At 39.1% G+C, this 27,943-nt stretch overlaps 1 protein-coding gene across 6 annotated transcripts in view; it reads right to left on the bottom strand.

The window, feature by feature from the left end:
- TMEM164 (transmembrane protein 164) overlaps positions 1-27,943 on the bottom strand; it is a 193,711-nt gene that overhangs the window by 94,721 nt on the left and 71,047 nt on the right. For all 6 annotated transcript variants that reach the window (XM_052663128.1, XM_052663126.1, XM_052663124.1 and 3 more), the window contains one exon: positions 27,222-27,271. In XM_052663128.1, coding sequence (XP_052519088.1) covers positions 27,222-27,271 — 50 coding nt within the window. The remainder of the gene's footprint in view (positions 1-27,221; positions 27,272-27,943) is intronic.

Here is a 27,943-nt window from a genome sequence, read left to right as displayed (position 1 = left end):
AGAAGCCCGCAACCAGAGAAAAGCCATGCAGCAATGAAGACCCAGCAGAGCCAAAGCATAAAATAAACAAAATTGTTCAGAAAAAAACAAAGAACATCCAGTGAGAGTTCCCTCATCTGTACAATGGGAGTAATAATAGTACCAACTCACAAAATTATAAGTGGTTGATATCTATAAAGTGCTTTTAAAAAGTGCATGGCATATATTAAGACTCAGATATATGTTTCTTAAATAAATGGTGAAGAGCTCATCTAAAAGCCTCAAGATTAAAAGGGGAGAGGGATCATGAACCACTGGGGAAAGCTTAACTGTTATAAAAGTTCAAAGTGTGACAAAAAGGTCAAGAGGGAGCAAAAGGACAGACTGCAGGCCAGAACCATACAGTAGAGACTGGAGCTGGACCCCAGGTCAGTCACGCTTATGAACCTTCTGGCTGGCTCTAACACTTGGCCATTACCATTGTCACAAATATTTTGCCAGCTTTTTCTGTTTCTATGTAGGATACTATGCTAAGTTATCTTAGTTGGTAAGAACCTGGGGCAAAATGGCAATAGTTATGGGTTTGATTCTCTGTCACGTCAGTTATTTCATTGAATTTTGGCTACAACCGTTTGTCCACTACTGTGTGTTAATATCATTCCAGGTGCTATAGAGAAATGTGCTTAGTTGCTGAGTCTTATCTGACTCTTTGCGACCCCATGGACTGTAGCCCACCAGGCTCCTCTGTCCATGGGATTTCCCAGGCAAGAATACTGGAGTGGGCTGCCATTCCCTTTTCCAGGGGATCTTCCTGACCCAGAGATCGAACCTGGGTTTCCTGTACTGCAGGCAAATTCTTTACTGTCTAAGCCACCAGGGAAGCCCAGAGAAAAGGAGATCAATATAATTAAGATGTAGTCTATTTGTCCTCAAGAAAGCTGACAATCTTATTAAGAAGCCAAGAAATTGAAAATTTAGAGGAAAAGTAGTATAATGGTTAAGAACTTTGTTTTGAATCAAAAGTGAAAGAAAGTGAAGTCACTTAGTCATGTCCGACTCTTTGAGACCCCAGGGACTGTAGCCTACAAGGTTCCTCCATCCAAGGGATTTTCCAGGCAAGAATACTGGAGTGGGCTGCCATTCCCTTTTCAAGGGGATCTTCCCGACCCAGGGATTGAACCCGGGTCTCCTGCATTGTAGGCAGACACATTACCGTCTGTGTGAGCCACCAGGGAAGTCATCAGTTCAGTTCAGTTCAGTCGCTCAGTCGTGTCTGACTCTTTGTGACCCCATGAATTGCAGCACGCCAGGCCTCCGTGTCCATCACCAACTCCTGGAGTTCACGCAGACTCACGTCCATCGAGTCTGTGACGCCATCCAGCCATCTCATCCTCTGTCGTCCCCTTCTCCTCCTGCCCCCAATCCCTCCCAGCATCAAAGTCTTTTCCAATGAGTCAACTCTTCACATGAGGTGGCCAAAAGACTGGAGTTTCAGCTTTAGCATCATTCCTTCCAAAGAAATCCCAGGGCTGATCTCCTTTAGAATGGACTGGTTGGATCTCCTTGTAGTCCAAGGGACTCTCAAGAGTCTTCTCCAACACCACAGTTCAAAAGCATCAGTTCTTCGGTGCTCAGCCTTCTTCACAGTCCAACTCTCACATCCAGTTCTGACTGTTGTTTCCTGACCTGCATATAGGTTTCTCAAGAGGCAGGTCAGGTGGTCTGGTATTCCCATCTCTTTCAGATTTTTCCACAGTTTATTGTGATCCACACAGTCAAAGGCTTTGGCATAGTCAATAAAGCAGAAGTAGATGTTTTTCTGGAACTCTCTTGCTTTTTCCATGATCCAGCGGATGTTGGCAATTTGATCTCTGGTTCCTCTGCCTTTTCGAAAACCAGCTTGAACATCTGGAAGTTCACGGTTCATGTATTGCTGAAGCCTGGCTTGGAGAATTTTGAGCATTACTTTACTAGCATGTGAGATGAGTGCAATTGTGCAGTAGTTTGGGCACTCTTTTGCATTGCCTTTCTTTGGGATTGGAATGAAAACTGACCTTTTCCAGTCCTGTGGCCACTGCTGAGTTTTCCAAATTTGCTTGCATATTGAGTGCAGCACTTTCACAGCATCATCTTTCAGGATTTGAAACAGCTCTACTGGAATGCCATCACCTCCACTAGCTTTGTTCGTAGTGATGCTTTCTAAGGCCCACTTGACTTCACATTCAAGGATGTCAGGTTCTAGATGAGTGATCACACCATCGTGATTATCCAGGTTGTGAAGATCCTTTGTACAGTTGTTCTGTGTATTCTTGCCACCTCTTCTTAATATCTTCTGCTTCTGTTAGGTCCATACCATTTCTGTCCTTTATCAAGCCCATCTTTGCATGAAATGTTCCCTTGGTATCTCTAATTTTCTTGAAGAGATCTCTAGTCTTTCCCATTCTGTTGTTTTCCTCTATTTCTTTGCATTGATCACTGAAGAAGGCTTTCTTATCTCTTCTTGCTATTCTTTGGAACTCTGCATTCAGATGCTTATATCTTTCCTTTTCTCCTACATTCAAATCTCAGCTCTACTACTTACTGGCTGAGTGACTTTGGACAAACCACTTAAGATATGTGATTCAGGCACTTCCCTGGTGGTCCAGTGGCTAAGACTCTGCACTTCCACTACAGGGGATACAGGTTCAAGCCCTTGTTGGGAAACTAAGATCCTATATGCCCCATGGCACAGGCAAATGAATAAGCAAATAATAAAAAGATTTTAAAAAATAAAGAAAAAAATATGTGATTCAGTCTTCTCAGTAATAAAATGGGGCTAATAACAGCACCAATTAAAAGAATTGTTGAGAGATGTAGTAAGACTATGTAAAGTGGTCAACATAGTACCTAGGACATAGTAAGAACTCAATGCATCATAACTATTATAATCCTTAATGAAGCAAGGTAAATGAATATCATATTATTCATAATAAATAAAGCTATTACAAAATCCTCACGAGATGATGTATATTGGAATTTAACACTTGATTACAACCAGGAATCTAAAGATATAGAATAGATAAAACTTTGAGTGCCTGGAAAGGAAACTTTATAGACAGGAACTCTCAAATGAAATTATAAAATATTTTGAATGGAACAAAAAATTAAAATACATTGAAATACAACAAGTGAAAATGTGTAAGATGCTTATAACTGAAAATTCTTATTTTAGGAAAAAAGTATGATCTCAAAGCAGTAAACCAAGATTCTAACGTGAGAATCCAGAGAAAGAAAAGGACAATAACCCCAAAGCAAGCAGAAGGAATGAAATAATAAAGGCAGAAATCAATGAATAAAAAACAAATACAATAAATGAAACCAAAAGTTCACCTTTGAAAAACCAATATAATTGCGAAACCTCTAGGCAGTATGACGTGGATAAAAAGAGAATGCTAAAGCTATCAATATCAGGAAGTAAAGAAGGAATATCACTACAGATCCCCAGGAATTAAGAAGATAATAAGAATATACTATGAATATTTCTATGTACATAATTCAACAACTTAGATAAAATGGAGAATTTCCTCTAAAGCCACAAGCCACTACAACTCACCAAAGATGAAACAGGTTTAACCTGAATAGTTCTATTAAAGAAATTATGTACACACACACACTGGAATATTATTCAGCCACAAAAAAAAGAAACCTTGCTATTTGTGACAACATGGATGAACCTTGAGGGCATCATGCTAAGTGAAATAAGATAAAGACAAATTACTGCATGATCTCACTTATATGGAGAATCTAAAAACAAACAAACAAAACAATAAACTCATAGATTTGGAGAACAGACTGGTAGTTGCCAGAGGCTGGGAGTGTGGGATGGGCACACTGAGTAAAGGAGGTCAAAACTTTTAGTTGTAAAATAAATATGTCATGGTGATGAAATGTACATGACGTTACATGGTGACTATAGTTACTGCACTGGATATTTGAAAGTTGCTTAACAGGACAAATCTTAAAAATTCTTGTCACAAGAAAAAAAAAAAGTAACTATGTGTGGCAATAGATATTAACCAGACTTACTGTGGTGATCATTTCACAGTATACACAAATATCAAACAATTATATGATATACTGGAAACTAAGACTCTGATGCTGGGAGGGATTGGGGGCAGGAGGAGAAGGGGACGACCGAGGATGAGATGGCTGGATGGCATCACCGACTCGATGGACGTGAGTTTGAGTGAACTCTGAGAGTTGGTGATGGACAGGGAGGTCTGGCGTGCTGCAATTCATGGGGTCACAAAGAGTCGGACATGACTGAGCAACTGAACTGAACTGAATATAAAGTTACATGTCAATTACACCTCAATAAAAAATGTGCAGTTAAAAATATTCTGAATAAGAGTCACATGGCTTCAGTAACCAAATCTACCAGATATTTATACAATCTGGTTCAGAACACTGAAAAGGAGTAAGTATGTCTCGACTCATTTTACGAGGTCATTATTACCCAGATACCAAAACTAGTGCCGAAGAATTGATGCTTTTGAATTGTGGTGCAGGAGAAGACTCTTAAGAGTCCCTTGGACTGCAAGGAGATCAAACCAGTCAATCTCAAAAAAAATCAACCCTGAATATTCATTGGAAAAACTAATGCTGAAGCTGAAGCTCCAATACTTTGGCCACCTGATGTGAAGAGATTAATCACTGGAAAAGACCTTGATGCTGGAAGAGATTGAAAGCAAAAGGAGAAGGGGGGAAGCAGAGGATGAGATGGTTAGACAGCATCACCAACTCAATGAACAAGAATTTGGGTGAACTCCGGGAGATAGCGGAGGACAGAGGAGCCTGGCTTGCTGCAGTCCAGGGGGTCACAAAGAGTCAGCCATGACTTGGCAACCGAACAAACACCACCAAAACTAGAGAGGAATGGGTGCAAGGGGAGGTGGGATGTTGAGTGGAAGAGGGGGAGGAGGAGGAGAAAGAGGAAAATTAAAAATAAACTAAAATCTTCATGAACACAAACACTAATATCCTCAATAAAATGGTAGCAAATCTAATGCAGCAATATAAAAAGAACACTACTCCACGACCAAAAAGGGCCTGTCCTCATCATGAAAGCTTGATTCAATATCTGGAATTCAATGAATGAATTTCACCAAATTAACAGTATAAAGAATAAAAAGTGTATGATCATATCAATTCCTACTAAAATGCATGTGTCAAAATTTAACACCTATTTATGATTTAAAAAACCCAATAAACTAGCAATTGGAGGGAACTTCCTCAACCTGATGGCTTCCCGGGTGGCTCAATGGTAAAAGAATCTCCCTGCCCATGCAGGAGATCAAGGAGATCTCCCTACCCAGGAGATTCAATTCTTGAGTAAGGAAGATGCCCCGGAGTAGAAAATGGCAACCCACTCCACTGTTCTTGCCTGGGAAATCCCATGGACAGAGGAGCCTGGCGGGCTACAGTCCAAGGGGTCACAAAAAGTTGGACATGACTGAGCACACATGCACTCCTCAATCTGATAAAGGACATCTAAAAAATGTTATGCCCCAAATCATACTAAATGATGAAAGACAGAATTCTCCCCTCCCATTAACATCAGGATCAAGATAAGGATGCCCATTCACAGCACTCCAATTCAACATCATGCCAGTAGTCTTACCCAGTGCAGTAAAACAACAAAAATAATAGAGATTGGAAAGGAAGAAATAATACTGTGTCTGTTTTCAAAGACGGAGAAGGCAATGACACCCCACTCCAGTACTCTTGCCTGGAAAATCCCATGGACAGAGGAGCCTGGTAGGCTGCAGTCCAAGGGGTCGCTGAGGGTCAGACATGACTGAGCGACTTCACTTTCACTTTCATGCATTGGAGAAGGCAATGTCAACCCACTCCAGTGTTCTTGCCTGGAGAATCCCAGGGACAGGGGAGCCTGGTGGGCTGCCGTCTATGGGGTCACACAGAGTTGGACACGACTGCAGTGACGTAGCAGCAGTTTTCAAAGAATTATTATATGTGTAGAAAATCCCAAGGAATCAACAAAAAAGTTCCTAAAACTAATATATGATTAGCAAGGTTAGTTGCTAAAACTAATATATAATTAGCTAAGTTTAAGGATTGCAAGGTCAACACAAACATTTCTGCAAAACAGCAGGGTAAAACTGGAAATCAAAATTTTTAAAATATATACTATTTACATGATCTCTTCCAAAACTGAAATACTTGGGTGTAAATCTAATAATATATGTACAAAATCTATATGCTGAGAACTACAAAATGCTGATTAAATAGAGATCTAAATATATAAAGACGTACTGTATTCAAGGATTGAAAGGCTCAACATAGAAAAGATACCAATCCTCACCAAAATTATCAATAGATTCAATGCAATTCTAATCAAAACCATAGAAGGATATTTTGTAGAAAACAGTGAACTTACTCTAAAATGTATATGAAAGGGCAAAGAAAGAAAAACTAGAATAAATTTGAAAAAGCAGAAGATGAAAGAATCACACTACCTTATTTTAAGGCTTACTATATAAAATTATAGACTTCCCTGCCTGGTGGGCTGCCATCTCTGGGGTCACACAGAGTCAGACACGACTGAAGCAACTTAGCAGCAGCAGCAGCTGTAGCTCAAACGGTAAAGAATCTGCCTGCGATGCAGGAGACCAGGGTTCGATCCCTAGGTTGTGAAGTTCCTCTGGAGAAGGGAATGGCAATCCACTCCAGTATTCCTGCCTGGAGAATTCCATGGACAGAGAAGCCTGGCGGGCTACAGTCCATGGGGTTGCAAAGAGTTGGATACGACTGAGCAACTAACACACACACACACACACACGTATAAAATTATAGTAATCAAAACAATGCAATACTTGCCAAGAAAAGCCATATCAGTCAACAAAACAGAACAGTCCAGAAATAGCCCCACACTGATATTGTAATTTGATTTTTCATCAGAAGCTTTGCAGGCCAGAAAGCATGGGCTGATACATATTCAAAGTGCTAAATAGGGAAAAAAAAAAACCTGTCAGCCATGAATCCTATATCCAACAATGTTATCCTACAAAATAGGGAAATTAAGACATTTCCAGAAAAGCAAACACTGAAGGAGTTTGTTATGACTTGACCTACCCTGTAAGAAATGCTAAGGGAGTCCTGCAGACTGAAATGAAAGAACATATCAGACAGTAAATCAAAGCTGTATGAAGAAATAAATATCTTCATAAAGGAGAAGACATGGGCAATTATAAAAACTAGTATTAGTGTAACAACAGTTTGAAAGAATAATTTTATCTACATGATTTGAGAGTAATACATTTCTAAAAACACATTAGTCTAACAGCTAGTGTTACTATTACTTTGGTTTATAATCCCACATTTTGCTTTCTATATAATTTAAGAGACTAATGCATGTAAAATGATTAAGTTTGGGGGCATATTTGTATACAGATATAATTTTGTGACATCTCTAACTTAAAGGGGTGGTGATGAAACTGTAAAGGAGCAGAGTTTTTGTATATTATTGAAATTAAGCTAATACAAATTCAGTGTAAACAATAATAAATTTAGGATGTTATATGCAATCTTCATAATAACCACAAAGAAAATATTGGGTTCCCAAAAAAATTCAGGTTTTTCTGTAACAGTTTATGGAAAAACCCAAATTAACTTTTTGGCCAACCTAACAGTTTCAGAATACATGTAAGAGGAAACAAGTATTAAATTGTTATAATACCAAAAGAATCAGCTAAACACAAAAGAGGACAGTAACAAAAGAAATATGTGACAAAAGTTTATAAAGCATATAGAAAACAAAGAGCAACGTGACAGAACTCCCTGCTTATCGATATTAACTTTAAATGTAAATGGATTAAACTCTCCAACTGAAAGACAGAGATTGGTGGAATGGATTAAAAAATATGATCTAACTATATGCTGTCTACAAGAGATGTACTTTAAATCCAAAGACAGAAATAGGTTGAAAGTAAAAGGATAGAAAAAGATATTCCATGCAAATGGTAATGAGAGCAGGGGTGGCTATAATAAAATCAGACAAAAAAGCTATAAGAGTTTACAAGAGATGAAGAAGAATATTATTTACTAGTAAAAGTTTCAATACAGCAAGAAGACATGACAATTACAAACATTTATGTACCTGATAACAGACTATCAAAATATATGAAGCAAAAACTGACCAAACAGACAGAAGGAATAGACAGTTCTACAAAAGGAGTCGTAGACTTCAATACTCCACTCTCAACAGTCAGACAGAAGAAAAGCAAGAAATTCGAGGACTTGAACAACACAATACACCAACTAGATCTAACAAACATATACTTTATAACAAACACTTTGTTTTATAAAGTGTTTTTATAACAAAACACTATATTTCATAACAAACGCTTTATTTTACTTGACAACAAAATTTCTATTCTTCTCAAGTGCAATGTGGGTCATTTTCCAGGATAGACCATAGATCAGGTGGCAAACTATTTCAATAAATGTTAAAAGATAGATATTATATAAAATATCTTCCCTAACCATAACAGGATGAAGTTAGCAATCATTAACAGAAGTATAGGTGACCCTTGAACAACGAGGTGTGGGGTTAGGAGCACCAATACCCCATGCAATGGAAACCTGCGTATAACTCTATAGTTGGCCCTCTGGATCCAAAGTTCCATATCCATGGACCTAACCAACCACAAACTGTGTAGTATTATAGTATTTATTGAAAAAAATCCGTGTATAAGTGAAGGACAAATCCATGTTATTGAAGAGCCAACTGTAAAATGGGAAAATTTACAAATTTGTAAAAATTAAATACATTCTTAAAAATCAACAGATCAAAGAAGAAATCACAAGGGAAAGTAGAAAATGAAATGCAGATCAAAATCATAGTAAGAGACTATCTTACACCATTAGAATGGCTACTATGAAAAACAGAAAATAACAAATGTTGGCAAAGATATGGACAAATTGAAACTCTTACACACTGTTGGTGGGACTATAAAATGGTATAGCTGCTGTGTAAAAGAGTATGGCAGCTCTTCCAAAAATTAAAAATAGAAATATTACATGATCCAGCAATTTAAATTCTGGGCATATACCCAAAAGAATTGAACTCGGGGATTCTGTGGGATATTTGTATTCCCATGTTCATTGCAGCATTATTTACAATAGCCAAAACATGGACGCGACCTAAGAAGTGTCCATCAACAAGTGAATGGATAAACAAAATGTGATATATACATACAGAGAAAGACCATTTTGTTTTAGAAATTCTGATACATGCTACAATGTGGATGAACCTTGAAGACATTATGCTAAGTGAAACAAGAACAAATTTTGTATGCTCCCACTTACATGAGGTATCTACCTAGAGTAGTCAAAATCATAAAGACAGAAATGCTGGTTGCCAGGGACTGGGAATAGGAGGTATTGGAAATCACTGTTTAACAGGTCCAGAGTTTCAGTTTTTGCCAAATGAAAGAGTTCTGGAGATGGAGAGTGGTGGTGTTTGCACAACAACATGAATGTACTTAATGTCACTGAACTACACAGTTAAAAATGGTCAAGATGTTATATAAGTTAAAGTATATTTTATCATAATAAAAAATGAAAAAAGATCTCACAGAACTGTACACCAAAAAGCCAACCCTACTGTGGCATAATTAAATAAAATTCAAAAATATATAAGAAGCAAAACACTGAACTCTCCCAGCCTCAGCTTTTAAAACTACAGTGATTCAAGATTCTAAGCCTTTTAAACAATGCTTTTTCACTCTAGTTTTAACACTAAAACCTTCCAACATACAGAAAGGTATAAATATAATAAAAACCTCTATGTCCAGCATCTCATTTTAACAAATTTGAACATTACTGGTTTGGTTGAAGTCTCATGTAACCTTCCTGAATACCATCTCTTCCATTCCTTAACCAGATGGAGCCTTTATTCTGAAGGTGTTGGGAGTCATTCTGATGTTTCATACATTGTGAAACTTATACATATCCACAAGCGATACATGTTATTATTTTATGTTTAGTCATTAAATAAATGATAAATGATATACTCTGTGTGTCTGTGTATCCTCTTCTGCAAATTACATTTCATTCAACAGGGCTTCTTCTAATTATCTGTGCTGACACATGTAATCTGTTTTTCACTGCTGTAAATTATTCAATTATATGACTACATTAGAAGGAAGTTATACACTGTCATGTTGATGGAAGTCTGGATCTACTTTTTTCCCTTCAGCCAGGAACTATGTTGAGATTTGCTTTCTGTAATTTGTATTCTAAAAACAATAAATATATTTCCATCACCCCAGAGCCTAGGGTTATTACACTCTGACCTTCTGTTTCCATAAGCCCTTGGTTTGACAGTGCCTACATCCTGCCCACTGTGTGAGGCCCCACAGCACAGGCCTGTTATACAGCGGGGAATGCAGTTAGGATCTTACCTCTTTTAACGTGCTTAGCAGAAAGCATGACAAAATCACTGAATCTAGGTGGGGGTCATACCCATCTTTGGCATACTGTTCACCATCCAATATGTTTGAAAATTTTCAGAATAAAAGTGTGAAAAAAAAAAAAAAACAAGTAAAGGAAAACAAACAAGTACAACAGGAAGGCTTAGCTGGCTTGGCCTGTGGGCACAAAGATAACTTCCTGGTTGCAACTGGTGGTTTCCCACTTCCTTGCTCTGAACCAAATAGAGCTACACAACTGCAGAGGCTCCAAAACCTTTCTTCCTGTTAATTTCAGGAAGTTGGCCAAAGGCTCCATCTGTAAGGCACCTAATAAAAGGCGTTACTTATCTGAAGGCACCTTTCATTCTGAAATTCTACTTATCTGTGTAAGTGCAATTTCCTTCCGTGGGATCCTAAGTCTAACAGTGAAGTAAGTACGCATATGGTAAAGCATCAGGACAAGGATAATTCTGTTATTATTAACATCTATTGACTACTTAGTCTATGTGAGGTTTCATGCTAAGAGATTAACATAGATCATCGCTCATCTAATTGTCACCGCCAAAGAAGTAGTTACTATTCATGGCCTTCTCTGACAAAGGAGGAAATAGATGCTAAGCCCTTAAGCCTTGCTCAGCAGGTTTAAGAAGTAGCAGAACCACATCTATAGCATGAGAGCAATAAGCCATCTACTTCCATTGCTCTCTTCAAGATTTCATCAAATCACATCTATCCAAGAAACCAAATGTCAAATAACAAGAACATAAATACATATTATGTCCATTCAAATGATGAAATACTATGCAGTCATTAGAAATCATGTTTAGAAGAATATTTAGTAACATGGGAAAATCATCATGGCATATTAGCTTTTAATATATTGCAAAGTAGCATGTATAGAATAATCTCAATTTTTTTCAAAAAAAGGCATATATACACAGAAGACTGGGAGGAAACTACACCAACACATTAATGGAGGAATTTCAGTTATTCTTATTTTCTGTAAGATTTGATGTTTTCCTTCTAGTGAGCATGGATTATTTTTATAATGAGACTGAAACATGTCTTCTTCATGTCTACTTACTTTTCTTTCATTTTTTTTTTTTTCTGCTGCACTACGCAGCATGCAGGATCTTAGTTCCCAGACCAGGGACTGAACCCTTGCACCCTGCAGTGGAAGCATGGAATCCTAACTATTGGACCATCAGGAAAGTCCTCCTACTTTTTCATTACCCACTGCACAGCCCCTACATAGCTTACCTAAACCTTATCTATTATGTTGTATGATTTTTCCCTCCTAGAATTACTTTGTCCAGTAATTAGCAGAGTAGATTTTGAATTTGGCTTCCAAAAGGACTAGGTGAGCTAACAAAGTACAGAGAGGCCCCAAAATGATCAGTCCCCATTCTTCTGCTAAGAACTCTTTTCCATGCTTCCCCAGATGGGAAAAGTCATCTGTATCCCCAGTCTTGCTTTTACCAGGAAATAGTATACACCCAAACACATGTTGAAAGCAGAACAGCCCAAGGAGGAAGAAAAAACAAAAAAACCAAAAGTAGTCCCTGCTCCAGAAACCTTCAGAGAGACTTTCAGGAGAGAATTTGGGGAAATGAAAATGCTAAATCAGAAATTATGGACCAGGACTGTAGAAGTCAAAGCCCCAGGAGAGAACAAAACTGAGTATGTACACATGGAGAGAAAGGCTGCCTCTGCTGTGTACGGAAGGGAAGGAGAGCTGTGAATAATCTGAAAGCACCTTCTCTCTTCTGAGCACTAAGAGTATTAAGGAAGAATATGTATAGTCGCAAGGCAGCAACCTGGCTCCCAGGACAGAAGACACCAGAGAAGCTTCTGCATCAGAAAGGAAACTGGGCTCCTTGAATTGCTGCTTATTTACTATGGATTTTCTAGGTTCCTGATCTCTTTCCCTCTGACATCAGCAGCATTCATATGAAGGGTTTCCTCTCCCTTGCCCAGAACAGAGTCTTAAGAAAGCTGCTCAGATCAGAGGCAGTTTGCCAAACACCCTTTTCAGAAATAAGTCCAAAGCTAGACCAAGTGAGATGCCAAAAGGCTGTTCCTTTGGGGGTTCTGAAGCAGCTGGTCTGTTGCACACTGGGAAAGGGGGTGCTGAGATAGATGGTGAAACCAGTCAGTTACAACAGGTTCAGCCTGAGCCAAGCTCAGAAACTCAGGACAGTCCTAGAGATAGGAGTCTCTCTGGGGAGAATCCTGCTGCTTAAAGATTGGAATGGGATCTAGAAAAACAGATGGTCACGAGGCTACTGAACTCTCATAATATCGTGCGCCACAAGGCCAACAGGGCATCAATCTTGCAATGCCAAGATCACATGTCAGGTTGTCCTAATTGCCCTTATGCACCCCCATGCTTCCCTCACCCATCTTGGCTCACACCCGGCCTACAGTCCTCTCTCCACCCAGCAATGCACCCCCCTGCTCTCTGTGGCACAGATGAAATTTCATCTCATCTCCTTTAAAAGCCTCTCCAGACTGAGTCAGCAGACACTCATGACCAAATAATTCTTCCTGCATCAAAGATCCACTACCCCCATGTGTACATGAAAACTAACAGATTGAAGGGGTTCAGTATTGGGGTTGCAGGTCCCCATAACCTATACTTTCTGAGGCACAGATGTAGGCCAGCTCTGGGCTATGTAATTTTCTCACCTGGGGTGGGGTAGGGGAAGAGCTCTCTGCCATTCCAAGTGCACAGATCAGTGACTCCTTGCATAAGTACTCCCACCCTCATGAGTGCACAATTAGAAAACCAGGCACCTTAAGCAGTGGGTGTTTGCAAGGCAGCTAAGCTACCTGATAACAACCCAAAGCCAGTTAAGTTTCCTTTTCCTTCATCTATTCCTTCAAAACACCCCAGCTCAGAGAGAGGAGCATCCCCAAAGGCTGCTGTCTCTAAGCAGAGCACTGTGTGTGCATGTGTGCCTGCTCAGTCATGTCCAACTCTGCAACCCCATGGACTGCAGCCCACCAGGCTCCTCTGTCCATGGGATGCTCCAGGCAAGAATACTGGAAGGGGTTGCCATGCCCTCCTCCAGGGGATCTTCGTGACCTGGGAATCAAACCTGCATTGCCTGCATTGCAGGTAGATTCTTTACCAAGGGCTCCTAGCACCTTGGGAAACCAAGAATTCCATCCTTTTCTAAAAACAGCAGCCTGGGCACCAAACAGGAAGCTGAAAACTAAGAGGCTACCAGCACTCCAGCCCTCCATGGTGGCGGGATCCATGGAGACTGGGCAGGGGGAGGGAGCGCTTGACACCCAGTGATGATGACACCTTCCTTCCTTCAGCCTGGAGAACAGATTCCAACAGAGACCAGGAAGCTCTCAAACCACCCAGCGCTGCCCAAGGCTGCTCCTGGCCACATCTGCAGGTCCCGTGACTGGTGGCCCTATGGCACCAGCCTCACCACTCAGCTGCCATGGAGACCTCTTAGATTTCCTCCAGTGTCACCTTCAGATGGGATAGTTAGTGTTAGTTACTCAGTCGTATCTGACTCTTTGCGATCCCATGGACAGTAGCCTGCCAGGCTCTTCTGTCCATGGGATGCTCCAGGCAAGATACTTGAGTGGGTAGCCATTTCCTTCTGCAGGGGATCTTCCTGAGCCAGGAATCGAACGTGGGTCTCCTGCATTGCAGGCAGATTCTTCACCGTCTAAGTCACGAAGGAGGCTCTTTAGATGGGGAAGATCGTGTAAATGGATGTGGGTATGCTAACTCTGCTCCAAAAACAGCATTAGATGCACCTGCTTCCCCTGTGGAGCTGGGAGGCCATGCATGGCTAGACTTTAGGCTCTTTCTTTCCAGGTCTGGGAAAAGCTGAGGGCTGCCAGGGTGAGAGCTGGGGAGGAGGAGCCTGTCCACACCACCAAAGGAAATGTGGTCTGGGGTCCCCAGGGCAGCACTGTTTCCAGAGGCCAAGGGCCCTGGTGTCCAGCTGACGAGTAAATCCCAGTGGCAGATCCTGGTAAAGAGGCACCGTAGCAGCTGATTCAGACTAGTGGCTGCTTTTCTTTATCCAGGGAGCCTGTTGTGGTTAGTAACTGAAAACCCAGAATCTTCCAGCCTTGGGAAGAGAGCAGGTCATCTACAGGAAGCATGACCAGTCACAAAGAACAAAGGCCAGGCTGGCTTTTCAGTTGCATCTGATATGAACCCTTGTGACAGCTGCAGAGGTTCCCCAAGCCTCACAAGGACAAAAAATCCCTGCTCAGATCCTTATGCTGAAAAGTGTGACTGTCAGCTATGTATCTCTATTCCTAAAGAGCATGGGATGCTATGACGAGGATGAACTGTGAAGTTCCCAAACTCACCCCACTCTAACTATGATATGCCTTTTAACTGCTACTCCAGAAATCTGTCTCACTGCCTTGAAGCTTCAAGCAAAGTCCCCCTCTTACTGTAGGCATGGAATTTCCTCTTTCTTCCCTCTTTCTGTATGGTAATTTTTAAAATTTATTTATTTTTGGCTGTGCTGGGTCTTTGTTGCTGCGTGGGGTTTTCTCTAGTTGTAGTGAGCAGGGGCTACTCATCATTGCATTGCACAGCCTTCCCTAATGCAGGGGCGTCTTTTGTTGCAGAGCATAGGCTGAAGGGCACCAAGCTTCAGTAGTTGTGGCACTTAGGGTCAATAGTTGCTTTTCCCAGGCTCTAGAGCACAGGCTCAATAATTGTGACCAATGGGCTGAGTTGCTCCACAGCATGTGGGATCTTTCTAGATCAGGGATCAGACTCGAGTCTCCTGCGTTGGTGGGAGGATTCTACCACTGAGCCACCAGGGAAGCCCCTATCTTAACCATTTTTAAGTATATAGTTTAGAGGTATTAAGTACCTTCACAGTGTTGCACAACCATCACCGTCACCCATCTCCAAAACTTTTTCAGCTGGTCCTCCTGTTTTTGAAAAGTTTGATTAGAACACCACCAAACTCATTTGTATACATACAGTACTGGTCTATGCTACTTTCAAGCTCCAGCAATACTTATGGAGTTAAAACAAAGATCAGATCAGATTATATACAACATCCAAAACACTTACTATCTGGCGCTTTACGGGAAAAGGTTGCTATCTCTGCTCTAAACCAAAGCATAAGGAATTCCCTGGTGGTCCAGTGGTTAGGACTCCATGTTTTCACTGCCAAGAGCATGGGTTTAATCCCTGGTCAGGGAACTAACATCCCACAAGCTAGGCGGCATGGCCAAAATTAGAAAAAAAAGAAGTATTCACAAACACACACATTGGATTTATAGTTTAAAATAGTATTTGCTTAACTACCACTAACACAGCTTCTCCTAGCTCCCCACTAAAATACCTATCAAGATACAGAGAATGATAAAACTCCCCCAAATTACTTAAAACTTAGACTGATGGGCATCCTACTATGATTATCTGGGAGAAATCTCCATTAACATTAAAACTAATGCTGAAATGAGGAAAAAACAATCTGGAGCCAAGTCTTGCAGCAGAAATCTGAAACAAGACAGTAAAACATTGAGTGGTTATACCACAGTCAGCCTCACACCTTAGCAATGGAGAGTTCATCTCACAGCTGGGGCAAAACCAACCAGGCCTCCACTCCAGGGCTACTGTTTGCAAGGGAAATCAACAACTCCCCAAGCCGGTCTATATCCATTTGGAGACTCCTCCCATAAACCAAAAGGGCTGAAGTGATTGCTTTAGTGCCTTCACACTGCACTCTGGAAATGGGAAACTTCACAAGTAAAACTCAGGTACCAATGCATATGGGAGGCTGCAGTTCTTCATCCAGTTTATATGTTCAGAGTGTCAGAGAATCTAGTAAGTAGGAATAAGCAATTCCATATGGGTCCAGCAAAACCCACCAGATGAAGCTGTCAGACACTGGGAAACAGGCTGGAAGCTCAGTGCATCAACCTGGCCACCAGGAGTGGGGCTGAGAAGGGGTTCTAGCCAATACCAAAGAGAATATGAGGAGAGTCAAATGAAATCCACATAATCTATGTCTTTAACAAAGCCTAAATCAATCTTCCTTCAAATATGCATCAACATACACCACAGACTGCATGCTTCCTATGAAAACCTCTAGCAGCAGAAGGGAAATGTATAGCATTCTGAAGAGTTTGAGGAACCACAAAAGCCTTCATTTAGTGTCGGAACCGGAAGAAATATTTTAGAAAATTGCATCCTCAAGAGAATACAAGAAAACATGAATTCTATGAAATAGGTATAGAAAGCCATTGGAATAAAACATATCAAGAAAGAAAGATAACAAAACTGGACTGAAAAGAGAGTTTAGCAAACCAAGGAAGAATTACAAACATATTGTAGCAGCAGAATTAAACTTCACATTGGAGATGGCAAAGAGCCAAATCCATCAATTCATAGTATGGAGGCCAAATCTGAACCTCTCCCAAGTATGCAGAGGAAATGGAAAGCTGACCATAGAAATGTGACAAATTATTAGAAAATCTATTAATGTAACAGATGAAATGGGGCGATCAAAGGAGAAAACCCAAATGAACCTCTCAATAGATTCTCAAAAACCATTAGCCAAATTCAACAACCATTCCTGATTTTATAGTTGGGGGGGGTGATGGTGATTTAAAAATAAGATAATTCTTTAACATTATAAAGGATGTTTTATTTTAACCAATAACCAACATCAGAATTAAACGTGAAAACACTAGGAACATTTCCATTAAAATCAGAAACAAGGCAAGAATTCCTGCCAATACTACTATCATTTCACACTGTCCAGGAAGTTCTAGCTAAAACAATCAAGCTTGAAAAAAGTTTTGCTCATTAAAAGAAGACCAAGTTATCATACCAGAGTTGATACTTTTAATTTCCAAAGTAATCAAAGTGAAGTAATTGAAAAACTACTAGAAGAGTTAAGCATGGTGGTCAAATATAAAATAAACATATAAAATCAAAATCTTTCCTATGTATCAGTAATAATCAGTTTGAACATAGAATAAATCATATCACAAACTATAAACTCTCCAGAAATTACATTAATAAGAAATCTGTGGGATATACAATCTGCACACACTTCTAAAGAACATACAAGAAAACTTGAATAAATTAAGAAATCTACCTTGTCTTTTCTTAGATAGACTCATTATGGTAAGGACATTAATGAAATTTTATATTTAAAGTAATTCCAATCACAACAACAGGATTTGGGGGAAGAGTCTGTCAAAAACTTTTTTTTTCCTTTTTGTTCTTTTACTTTATTTTACTTTACAATACTGTATTGGTTTTGCCATACATCAACAGGAATCCGCCACGGGTGGGAACTCATGACAAAAACATTTTAAGTTCATCTGGAAGGGGAAAAAATGGTTCAGATGAGCTATGAAAAAAGTGTGAGTAAAGTAACAGTCTGGGAAGAATGGTGAAGAGAAACCTGGCCTGCGAACTGTTGCAAAAAGAGTCTGAAATTGGTGGTGAACCCAACAGAGACACTGACGGAATGGTATAACAAGCCATCCGAATAAACCTCAGTGTCAGGGAGGAAGAAATTTTCCTCTGGCCTTCTGGGTTCTTCTGGCTAGTCTAAGAATTCAATTGACGTGAGACCAATTAACAGGAGAAAATCATAAAAAAGTTTAATGACATGTATACAAGGGAGGGACCCAGGAGAACTGAGTAACTTGCCAAAATAGCTGAAACCCTCAGCGTAAACACCATCTTAGAGAACAGATATGTGAACACAGCAAGGGAAGGAGAGGGTGGGAATGAACTGAGAGAGTAGCATTAACATATACACACTACCATGTATAAAACAGATAGTTAGTGCTGTAAAACACAAGACGATCAGCTTGGTGCTCTGTGATGACCTAGAGGAGTGAGATGGGGAGCAGGGTAGAAGGCTCAAGAGGGAGGGGATATATGTTTATTTATAGGTGATTCATTTCATTGCACTGCAGAAATACAACTTTGCAAAACAATTATCCTCCAATTAAAAAAAAAAATCCTATGACAAACCATAATGGAAAAGAATATTAAAAAAGAATGTGTGTGTATATAACCAAATCACTTTGCTGTACAATAGGAACTAACATTTTAAATCAACCATATTTCAATAAAAATAAATAAAGACAAAACAGGATGATAGAGGTAGGGGTTTGGGACTTAAAAGGGGAGAAAGGCAAGTCAAATGGAGATGGGAAAACAAATGTTTGGTAAACAAATGTTTGCTGGGCCATGAAGAGAATGAGACACAGAAAACTCAGTTTCCCCCACCACACCTAGCTCATGCTCTGTAGATTATCTCTGGTGAGAGCACTATGTCAAAAATAAGCCCTTTATTATACTTGAGGCAGCTAAGAAGGAGGTAAAAAGGAAGACTTTCTGAGTCTTCTGTTAATCTTAAAACTAAGAACATATGTAAATTAATCCTCATGCCAAAGTGACGGGGTGGCAAATTTTGCTCCCCTATGCTGGCATATATAAGAATTTATGTATGATAAAAACGTAACAGCAGTAACCATAGGGAATTAGTTAATCAACAAACAGTGCTCAAATAAATGACAGTTTGGGCAAAAATATCCTACATCCCTACCTCATACTACGTACAAAGTGAATTTTAGATGAACTGACAGCTAAAATATTTGAAAACAGATTAAAAAGCTAGATTGTCTACCTGATCTTAGAATGGTAAATCTCTTCAAGCATAAAAGCACTGGTAAAAATAACCACGGTCTGAAGGTGGTGCAGAAACCAATCAATGTAACCAATAAAAATGTAGAATATACATCAAAAGCATTGTCAAAAAATTAGAAGGCAGTCCGGGAAAAACATTTATTGCAAAGGTGATAAAGGGTTAATACTTTTTATATATGGACAACTCATGCAGATCCACAAGAGGAGAAATAATTTTATATAAAAACAAAAACAACAAAAAAGTGACATTTCACAAATTAAAATAAGTAGTGTGTAATAAGCATAGTATGCATCTGTTGGAAATTTTCTACAATGAAATTTGAAGCAGAAAAAAAAATGAGGAAAGGGACAAAAAGAAAAAGAAAAGCTACCAGAGGAGCTGGGGAGTACCTGCTCTCTTTCCTTTTTTGGGGTGGCAAAAGAGAATCTAATTTATTAAGAACCCAAAAGGCAGGCTGATTCATATTATGCAACAGGGTATTTTCCCTAAAGGTAACTGCAAAAGGTACCTTTTTTGAAGTCAGTAGCAGGAGAGAAAGCACAGAATGGCCTCTAAGGATATAATACTCAAACTTGAGTGGGAGAAAGACTTCTGTGGCTTGGATGTTGAAGATGGTAGATAGCTCTTTAGATGAGAATCACTCAAAACAGCCAAATGAATAAAAAGAAAATGGCTCAGACTCAGAGACATAGACCAACACTGCCTGTACAGACTCGATACAACATGCATCCACAGCATGGAAGAGCTGGGAACAGGATGGGGGATAAGGGGCCAAATGCTGCCAGGCTGGCATTCTAGGACATGGACATCAACCATGCCCAAGGTTGCTGCAGTGGAGGCTCCATGTTCGAGGCACATGTTTTTCCCTTGGGCAGCCAGTTACAGCAGCTGACTAAGCAGGTCACATGTCAACTGTGGGGCACATAAAGGGAGCACTCTGCGACCCAGCCAGAACACTGGGGAACCATCATTCCCTCTTGTCAAGTGCAGCGTGGGAACCCTGTGGAGAGTTCCGCCCCTTTCCCACCCTAAAGAGAATTGCCAGCCCCTGCGCAGCACAGTGCTTGCAGCCTGCTGGGCACACCATACCCCTTTCCTGCAGTGACTGGGCATGCCTCCATGAAGAGCATGCCAGCCCCTGCTTCGCTGGGAAGCAAACAAACTCATGTGTGGCTGACACAGCAAAGGGCCGCTAGAAAAAACCAGAGATGGGTAGGTAGCACTAGTCAATGCACCCACAGCAGGGCCTGTCTGTGTACACTGAAATTTATGAAATTTTAAATCAGATGTTATCATGGTTGTTAACCCTTTCTTTCAATAGTACCAGAAGAACAGAAAATACTCTCTTAAGCAACATAAGGCAGTGATTAGGAGCACTGGTCCTGCAGTCAAAGAGATACTGGATCAAATCCCACCTACACCACTTACAAGCCACTTAAATCACATAAACTTTCAGAGCCTGTTGTCTTGATCTGAGGGTACCGTTTGTACCTCCTACATAGGTGTGCTGGGAGGACTAAATGAGATATCCATGTTAAATATTCCCCACCTTGACTACACACAATAAACCCAATTAAAAGCATTAGCAGAAGAGGAAGAAAGGGAATCCTGACTCTGCCACTATGTAATCTTCAGTTCAGTCGCTCAGTTGTGTCCTACTCTTTGTGACCCCATGAACTGCAGCACGCCAGGCCTCCCTGTCCATCACCAACTCCCAGAGCTTACTCAAACTCATATGTCCATTGAGCCAGTAATGCCATCCAACTGTCTCATCCTCTGTCGTCCCCTCTCCCCCTGCCTTCAATCTTTCCCAGCATCAGGGTCTTTTCCAATGAGTCAACTCTTCGCATGAGGTGGCCAAAGTATTGGAGTTTCAGCTTCAGCATCAGTCCTTCCAATGAACACCCAGGACTGATCTCCTTTAGGATGGACTGGTTGGATCTCCTTGCAGTCTAAGGGACTCTCACGAGTCTTCTCCAACATCACAGTTTAAAAGCATGTAATCTTAGCCAAGTTATCTAAAATCTCTTGGCCCCAACTGCTTTATTTGTCATGCATATAAAATATACTCCCTATCTCATGACATTAGTTGGAGGATTAGATAAGATCCTTTAAGACAAAGTCCTTTAAATACAGTAAACAGAGCTGTACTATTAGAGTTATCTACTTTCTAAAACAATGATTTTCAACCTCACACTGCACATAGTATTTTCACAGTGGAATAATAAGTACCCATGAAAAATTATGTATATGGTTAAAAACTTGGATGAATCTCCAAGGAATTATGCTAAATTTAAAAAAAAAAAAGCTAATCCCAAAGGTGACATACTGTATGATTGCATTTATATCAACATTTTTGAAATGACAAATTTAAAGACATGGAGAACAGATGAGTTGCCAGGGAACAGATGAGTTGCCAGGGGTCAGAGAAAACATGCAAGTGGGAGGGAACGAATTTGGCTTTAAAAGGACAACAGGAGGGATCCTCATGGTGATGAAACTATTCTTTGCATTGACTGTATGTTTGTGATATCATAGCACAGTTTTGCAATAGGTTACAACTGGAGGAAACTAATTAAAGGGTATATGGGATCTCTCTGTATTTTTCTTATAACTTCTACATCATAATGATGTTTGTTATATTTTATTTTACATATCTTCTCAAACTATAAAATTTAATTTAAAAATGATGTGAGCAATGTGAGTACATGATAATAGGGGAAAACCTGTGATATCATCAAGTGAAAAAAAGCAGAATAAAAACTATGATTAAAGACAAAAAGTAAAGAAATAAGCATAAATCTTGAGAGATTAGGCAAAAAATAGGAAAAGAAAATAAATATAAAAAGTTGAAAATTAAGTAAATATATATATGAAAAGTGAAAGTGAAAGTCACTCACTCGTGTCCAACTCTTTGTGACCCTATACAAAGTCCATGGAATTCTCCAGGCCAGAATACTGGAGAGGGTAGCCTTTCCCTTCTCCAGACATCTTCCCAACACAGGAATCAAACCCAGGTCTCCCGCATTGCAGGCAGACTCTTTACCAGCTGAGCCACAGGGGAAGCCCCCCTCCCCCAAAAAATATATATATATATATATAAAATCAAAATAAGGTAAAAGGGATAAATATATACAAAACCAGGTTCTATTAAGCCACCAAAAATAGATAAAAGTGCTTACTAAACTGACTAATATATAAAATGAGACAGAACACAGAGTCAGAAACGACTAAGCCCAAGAAAGAAAAATATGACTACAATGAGGAGAAAGGCTTCTTTAAGTATAAAACTATATGCTCAACTAAATTCATGGCAATATTTTTGAAAACTTAGAATAGATAACTCCTCAGTTCAGTTCAGTTCAGTTCAGTCACTCAGTCGTGTCTGACTCTTTGCGACTCCATGAGTCGCAGCTCGCCAGGCCTCCCTGTCCATCACCAACTCCCGGCGTTCACTCAGACTCATGTCAATCGAGTCGGTGATGCCATCCAGCCATCTCATCCTCTGGCGTCCCCCTTCTCCTCCTGCCCCCAATCCCTCCCAGCATCAGAGTCTTTTCCAATGAGTCACTCTTCGCATGAGGTGGCCAAAGTACTGGACTTTCAGCTTTAGCATCAGTCCTTCCAAAGAACACCCAGGGCTGATGTCCTTTAGAATGGACTGGTTAGATCTCCTTGCAGCCCATGGGACTCTCAAGAGTCTTCTCCAACACCACAGTTCAAAAGCATCAATTCTTCGGCACTCAGCCTTCTTCACAGTCCAACTCTCACATCCATGCATGACCAATGGAAAAACCACAGCCTTGACTAGACAGACCTTTGTTGGCAAAGTAATGTCTCTGCTTTTCAATATGCTGTCTAGATTAGTCATAACTTTTCTTCCAAGGAGTAAGCGTCTTTTAATTTCATGGCTGCCGTCACCATCTGCAGTGATTTTGGACCATACAAATGATCAAAATGTACCCCAAATGATTTGAATATATGATTTACCATATAAAACACTGGAAAGGTGATTAAGGGTCTACCAATTGAAAAAGGTACTGAGACTTCATATTTGGGCTTTACAGTTGAGTTTTATCTGATCTCAAAAAACAAACAAACAAAAAAAACCCACATAATTTCTAAGGGTAGTTAAAGTATTCCAGGCCAGAGAAAAGAAGAAAATTCTGCAGTTCATTTTATGTAACCTACATAATTTTAATCCTTATACCTGAAGAAAAGAATCCAATAAAAAATGACTCCAATCTCACTTATTAATACTGAGGCCAGGCTCTAATGGCATTGAAACATGTATACTATCAGGTAAGAAATCAATTACCAGTCTATGTTCGATACAGGATACAGGATGCTTGGGACTGGTGCACGGGGGTGATTCAGAGAGATGATATGGGGTGGGAGGTGGGAGGGGGGTTCAGGATTGGGAACTCATGTACACCCGTGGCTGACTCATGTCAATGTATGGCAAAACCAATACAGTATTGTAAAGCAAAATAAAGTAAAAATAAAAATTAAAAAAAAAAGATTGATATAGAATCCAGCAATGTATCAAAATAGTAATATATTATTTCAGTAATGTAAGAGTTGTTCAAAACCAAATATCTAATTACATAATTCACTATATCAAAAACTTAAAAAAGATCAGAAATCACTGAAAAAGCATTTGACAAAACACAAAAACATTCCCTTTTAAAATATCACAAAGTAAATGTGGAAACTACTTAAAAATACCAACAGCAAATATGGAAAAACACAGAAAACATTTCTATTTAAAACTGGTTATAGACAAAGTGGCCCACCAGCATCGTTTTTATTTAATGCCGTCTTTGAGTTTCTAGCAAAAAAATAGAAGAAAATTAAATAATTAGAATAACCATTGGAAAGAAAAGATAAACTATCCATTCCAGTATTCTTGCTTGTAAAATTCTATGGACAGAGGAGCCTGGTGGGCTACAGTCCATGGAGTCACAGAGTCCAACATGACTGAGCACAAACAAACATACAAGGGCCCACCCTAAATCCAGGGTGATCTCATCTCAAATTCCACAATTACATGTGCAAAGATAGTTCTTCCAAACAAGGTCACCTTTGCAGGTTCTGGGGTTACAACTTGGGCATAACTTTGGGGGCCACTATTAAATCTGCTGCAATCTGATAAGAAAAAAAAAGATAAAACTAAAATAAAAGCTACTGGAGCTAACAAGACAATTTGGTAAAATAGCTAGATATGAAAAGTATTTTTTTAATTAATAAACTTTTTCTATTTTAGCAAGAGGCATTTAGGAATGGAAAGGAGGACAATATTGCACTCCTAATGAACAAAAAAGCTCTTAATTCTTTAGAATAAATGTATCAAGAATGGTATAAAATAAGATCTGAACAGGAGGAAAGAAATAACCATTTCTTAGACAAAAAGAGCTATGTATTTAAAAAGTGATTCTCACAAAATAGAAATATAAATTTAATGCAGTTCTAATTAGAATCACAATAGGATGGGGTTGGGGGACTGATTAAATGATATTAAAATGTATATAAAGAAAAAATGCCAATGAATAGCCAAGATAAATATTTTTAAGCTAATTTAATCTAATCAACATGACTAAGGTAAATAAGACACAGATAAAACAAGAGAATTCATAAATGGATCCTTGTATATAAAAGGTTTAATGACAAAGATAGTAGTTTAATTTACAAGGGAAAGTAGGAATTACTTAACATATTCTGCTACTACCACTGGTTATCCATCTTTGAGAAAACAGTCTCAACAAAGACTGGGAACCCAGAAGCTATAAAAAACATTATCATATTTGGATATGAAAAAAAGTATGTAGAAAAAATTATGTGGCAAAATATACGATCAGTAAAATCAACATATACAGATTTGGGAAATATGTCTGCAATAAAGATGGTAGCCTGAGGCCTTACAAGTTAAAAAAAAATATATAAACAACCCCTAGGAAATGGGTAGGTAATATGAGCAGACAATTACAAGTTAAAAATATATATATATAAACAACCCCTAGGAAATGGGTAGGTAATATGAGCAGACAATTCAAAGAGCAAATCCAACTGGACAAAAAATGAGAGAATACTGAAATGCATTATTAGCCAAGGAAATACATCCATTAAGTTGTCAAAATTATAAAAGAATCCTAAAACTTGACGCTGATAGGGATGTGGAAAAAAGAATAATCTCATATATTACATACAAAGAGAAAAAGTGAATTATAACAGCCTGTTTTTATAAATTGATATGGTAACAAATATTTATTTACAAATAAACATTTGTGTGTGTGTATACATGTGTATCAATTGAAAGCACTAGTATATAAGGGCATAAGCACAATGATGTTTAAATTCAGCATGGACTGTAGTGGCCAAAATCTGGAAAGAATGTATATGTTCATTAGTAGGGAAATGGCTAAATAAATTGTGCATCCACAAAATATTTTCTAGCCTTTTAAAAGACAAAGAGCTATACCAAGAGGTTTCATGGATTTTCATGGGATATTGTTGAGTGAAAATAAGCAGGATGTATATATAGGATTCTATTTTTGTAAAACAATGAACAAAAACAACAAAACATTTCAAAACCCATTTTTGTGTGTGTGTGTGTGTGTGTGTGTGTGTGTGTGTATACCTACAAGCATGAATAAAAATATAGAAGAAAACATACTGGTTTGGTAATATACAGGGACAATGTGGAAAGACAGGGCAAAGGCCAAACCAAACAAGGAAAATGAGGGGTAGGGGAGGACTACTAAGACAAACAAATCCAGCAATCATATTTATGTATTTTATATGTAAAAACACATATAAATTGAATTAAGCTTAGAAAGGATACATTAAAAAAACAAAACAAAAAACAAAATATGGTCTCTGCTTGTTTAAAAACAAGGAGGGCAGTAACCAAAATAATTTCTCGGTAGGATTAGTAATGGTGTTTATTTTCTTTTTGTGTGTGTTTTTGTATTTTCTATAATGAAAATTACAACTCCCATAATAATGAAATAAAAACCAATAAATGTTACTTTTAAAACATTTCACTGAAAGACTGAGCCCATTTTGGGAAATCAAGAGAAGGAAACAGGGTTAAACACCCCTTTCTCCTTAGGAGTTGTCCAAGTAAGAGACTTATGAAATTGGGACCCATTACCCCTCATCCAGCAGAAAGTTATTCACCTAAGGCAAGAGACTAAGTGGCTATTCCAAGGAGCTATTTGAAGCAACAAATGGGGTATATTTTCCCCTACCTCACACTTTAATGAGTTAGTAAATCAGAAAGTCATTTACGCCACTCTCAATTATCCAAGGATCTGCTGGGCTCTCTACTTTTTGCCCCCTCCCTCTGGTATGGGGCCATTTCCCTGCTCAGAAACAGCTCCAAAATGGGGGCTGGGGAAGGGGGAAAGAGATGAAATTCATCGGGTCGATTTAGCGTCTCATTAGCAACTGTAATAAAAGGTTTGATAAGCGAAATGGTCACAACTCCTGGTTTACATGAGGCTTCCAGGACTCTTGAGAATTTCATTTAAGTAAACTTGCCTTCAGACAAACACGATTTGCCTGCAATACACTTTAATAGATTTGGATGCTTGTTATTTTAAAGAAAGTCAGGGCTTGTAATAAGGTGATATTTTTCTCTCCTCACTTTAATTTGCACTTTAACAACAACAAGAGCAATAAAAGATAAAAACACAAGAACACAGGCCTTCAAAGTATCCTCAGTGGAACAAGAGAACCACAGTACAAAGATCTGTGAGTAGAGGAGGGCTGTCTGGCCCCCAGCAGGCTCTCAAGAGAAACTTTAGGAGGGTGGCAACCTTCCAAGGGAGCATGTCTTGGCCATAGACCACCACCAAAAGGAATCGCTAAAAGGGATCTGCCAGAGCTTACCGAAAGCACAAAGGCCAAATCTCTACATATAACATCTCCCTGTTTCATTGGACCCTTGAAGACATTTGTCTCTTGGGAAGCCCAGACACACAGCATCGCAGGTTCAATGTGCTCACAATGTGTTCACCATACTTTTTTTACCAAGCAGACAAAGCAATTCAGCAACAGCAACAGAAAAACAATTTGCCCTTACTTGAAGATGACGATTGCTCCCGGACATGGAGGGCAGGCCAGGAGAAAGATCTGCAATGGAAAAAAAATTAAGTATGGTTATCACAAGAAATGCTGGACACAGTGAGACAGTGTTACTTTAATAATGCTAATTCTAATGCTACTAATAATAAAATAACCAAACTCTTACACAGAAAAAAATATATATAATATAAAAAACTTTAAAAGACAAGCAAGTGGTTTTGTAAACATGTTTCTGTTTGTACATGCATCTATGTGTGCCTCTCCTGGCTCTGTGTGTGATGGGGAAGGTGGGGGAAAAGGGAAAGAGATGGATGGAGAGTGGAAGAAGTAACTGTTTGGAGGGTAGGAGATGGGGAGAGCTTTTCCTTAAGCCATTTCAGCCTCACTTCCTTTTAACCTCTAGAACACTCAATTTTTTAATACTTCAACTTCGGTATAATACAAGTAGCCAGGATAAGAAGTTTTTAAACCAGGACAAGTAAAAATGGATTCTGAGCATAGGATAAGCACACAAATACCCTCCAATTTGCCTCCCATGGGGGAAGGTGGGTTAATCAATGATTAACTTTGCCAGATTTAGCAAACAAAAACACAGGATACCAAGTTAAATTTGAATTTCAGATAAACAATGAACAATGTTTTAGTATCAGTATCTCCTGGAACATGGAACATACATGTGCTAAAACATTATTCATTATCAAAATTCAAGGTTAACTGGAC

This window comes from Budorcas taxicolor, chromosome X, assembly GCF_023091745.1.
Source record: "Budorcas taxicolor isolate Tak-1 chromosome X, Takin1.1, whole genome shotgun sequence".
NCBI classification, from domain to species: domain Eukaryota; kingdom Metazoa; phylum Chordata; class Mammalia; order Artiodactyla; family Bovidae; genus Budorcas; species Budorcas taxicolor.
This window is presented reverse-complemented; position numbering and strand designations above follow the sequence as displayed.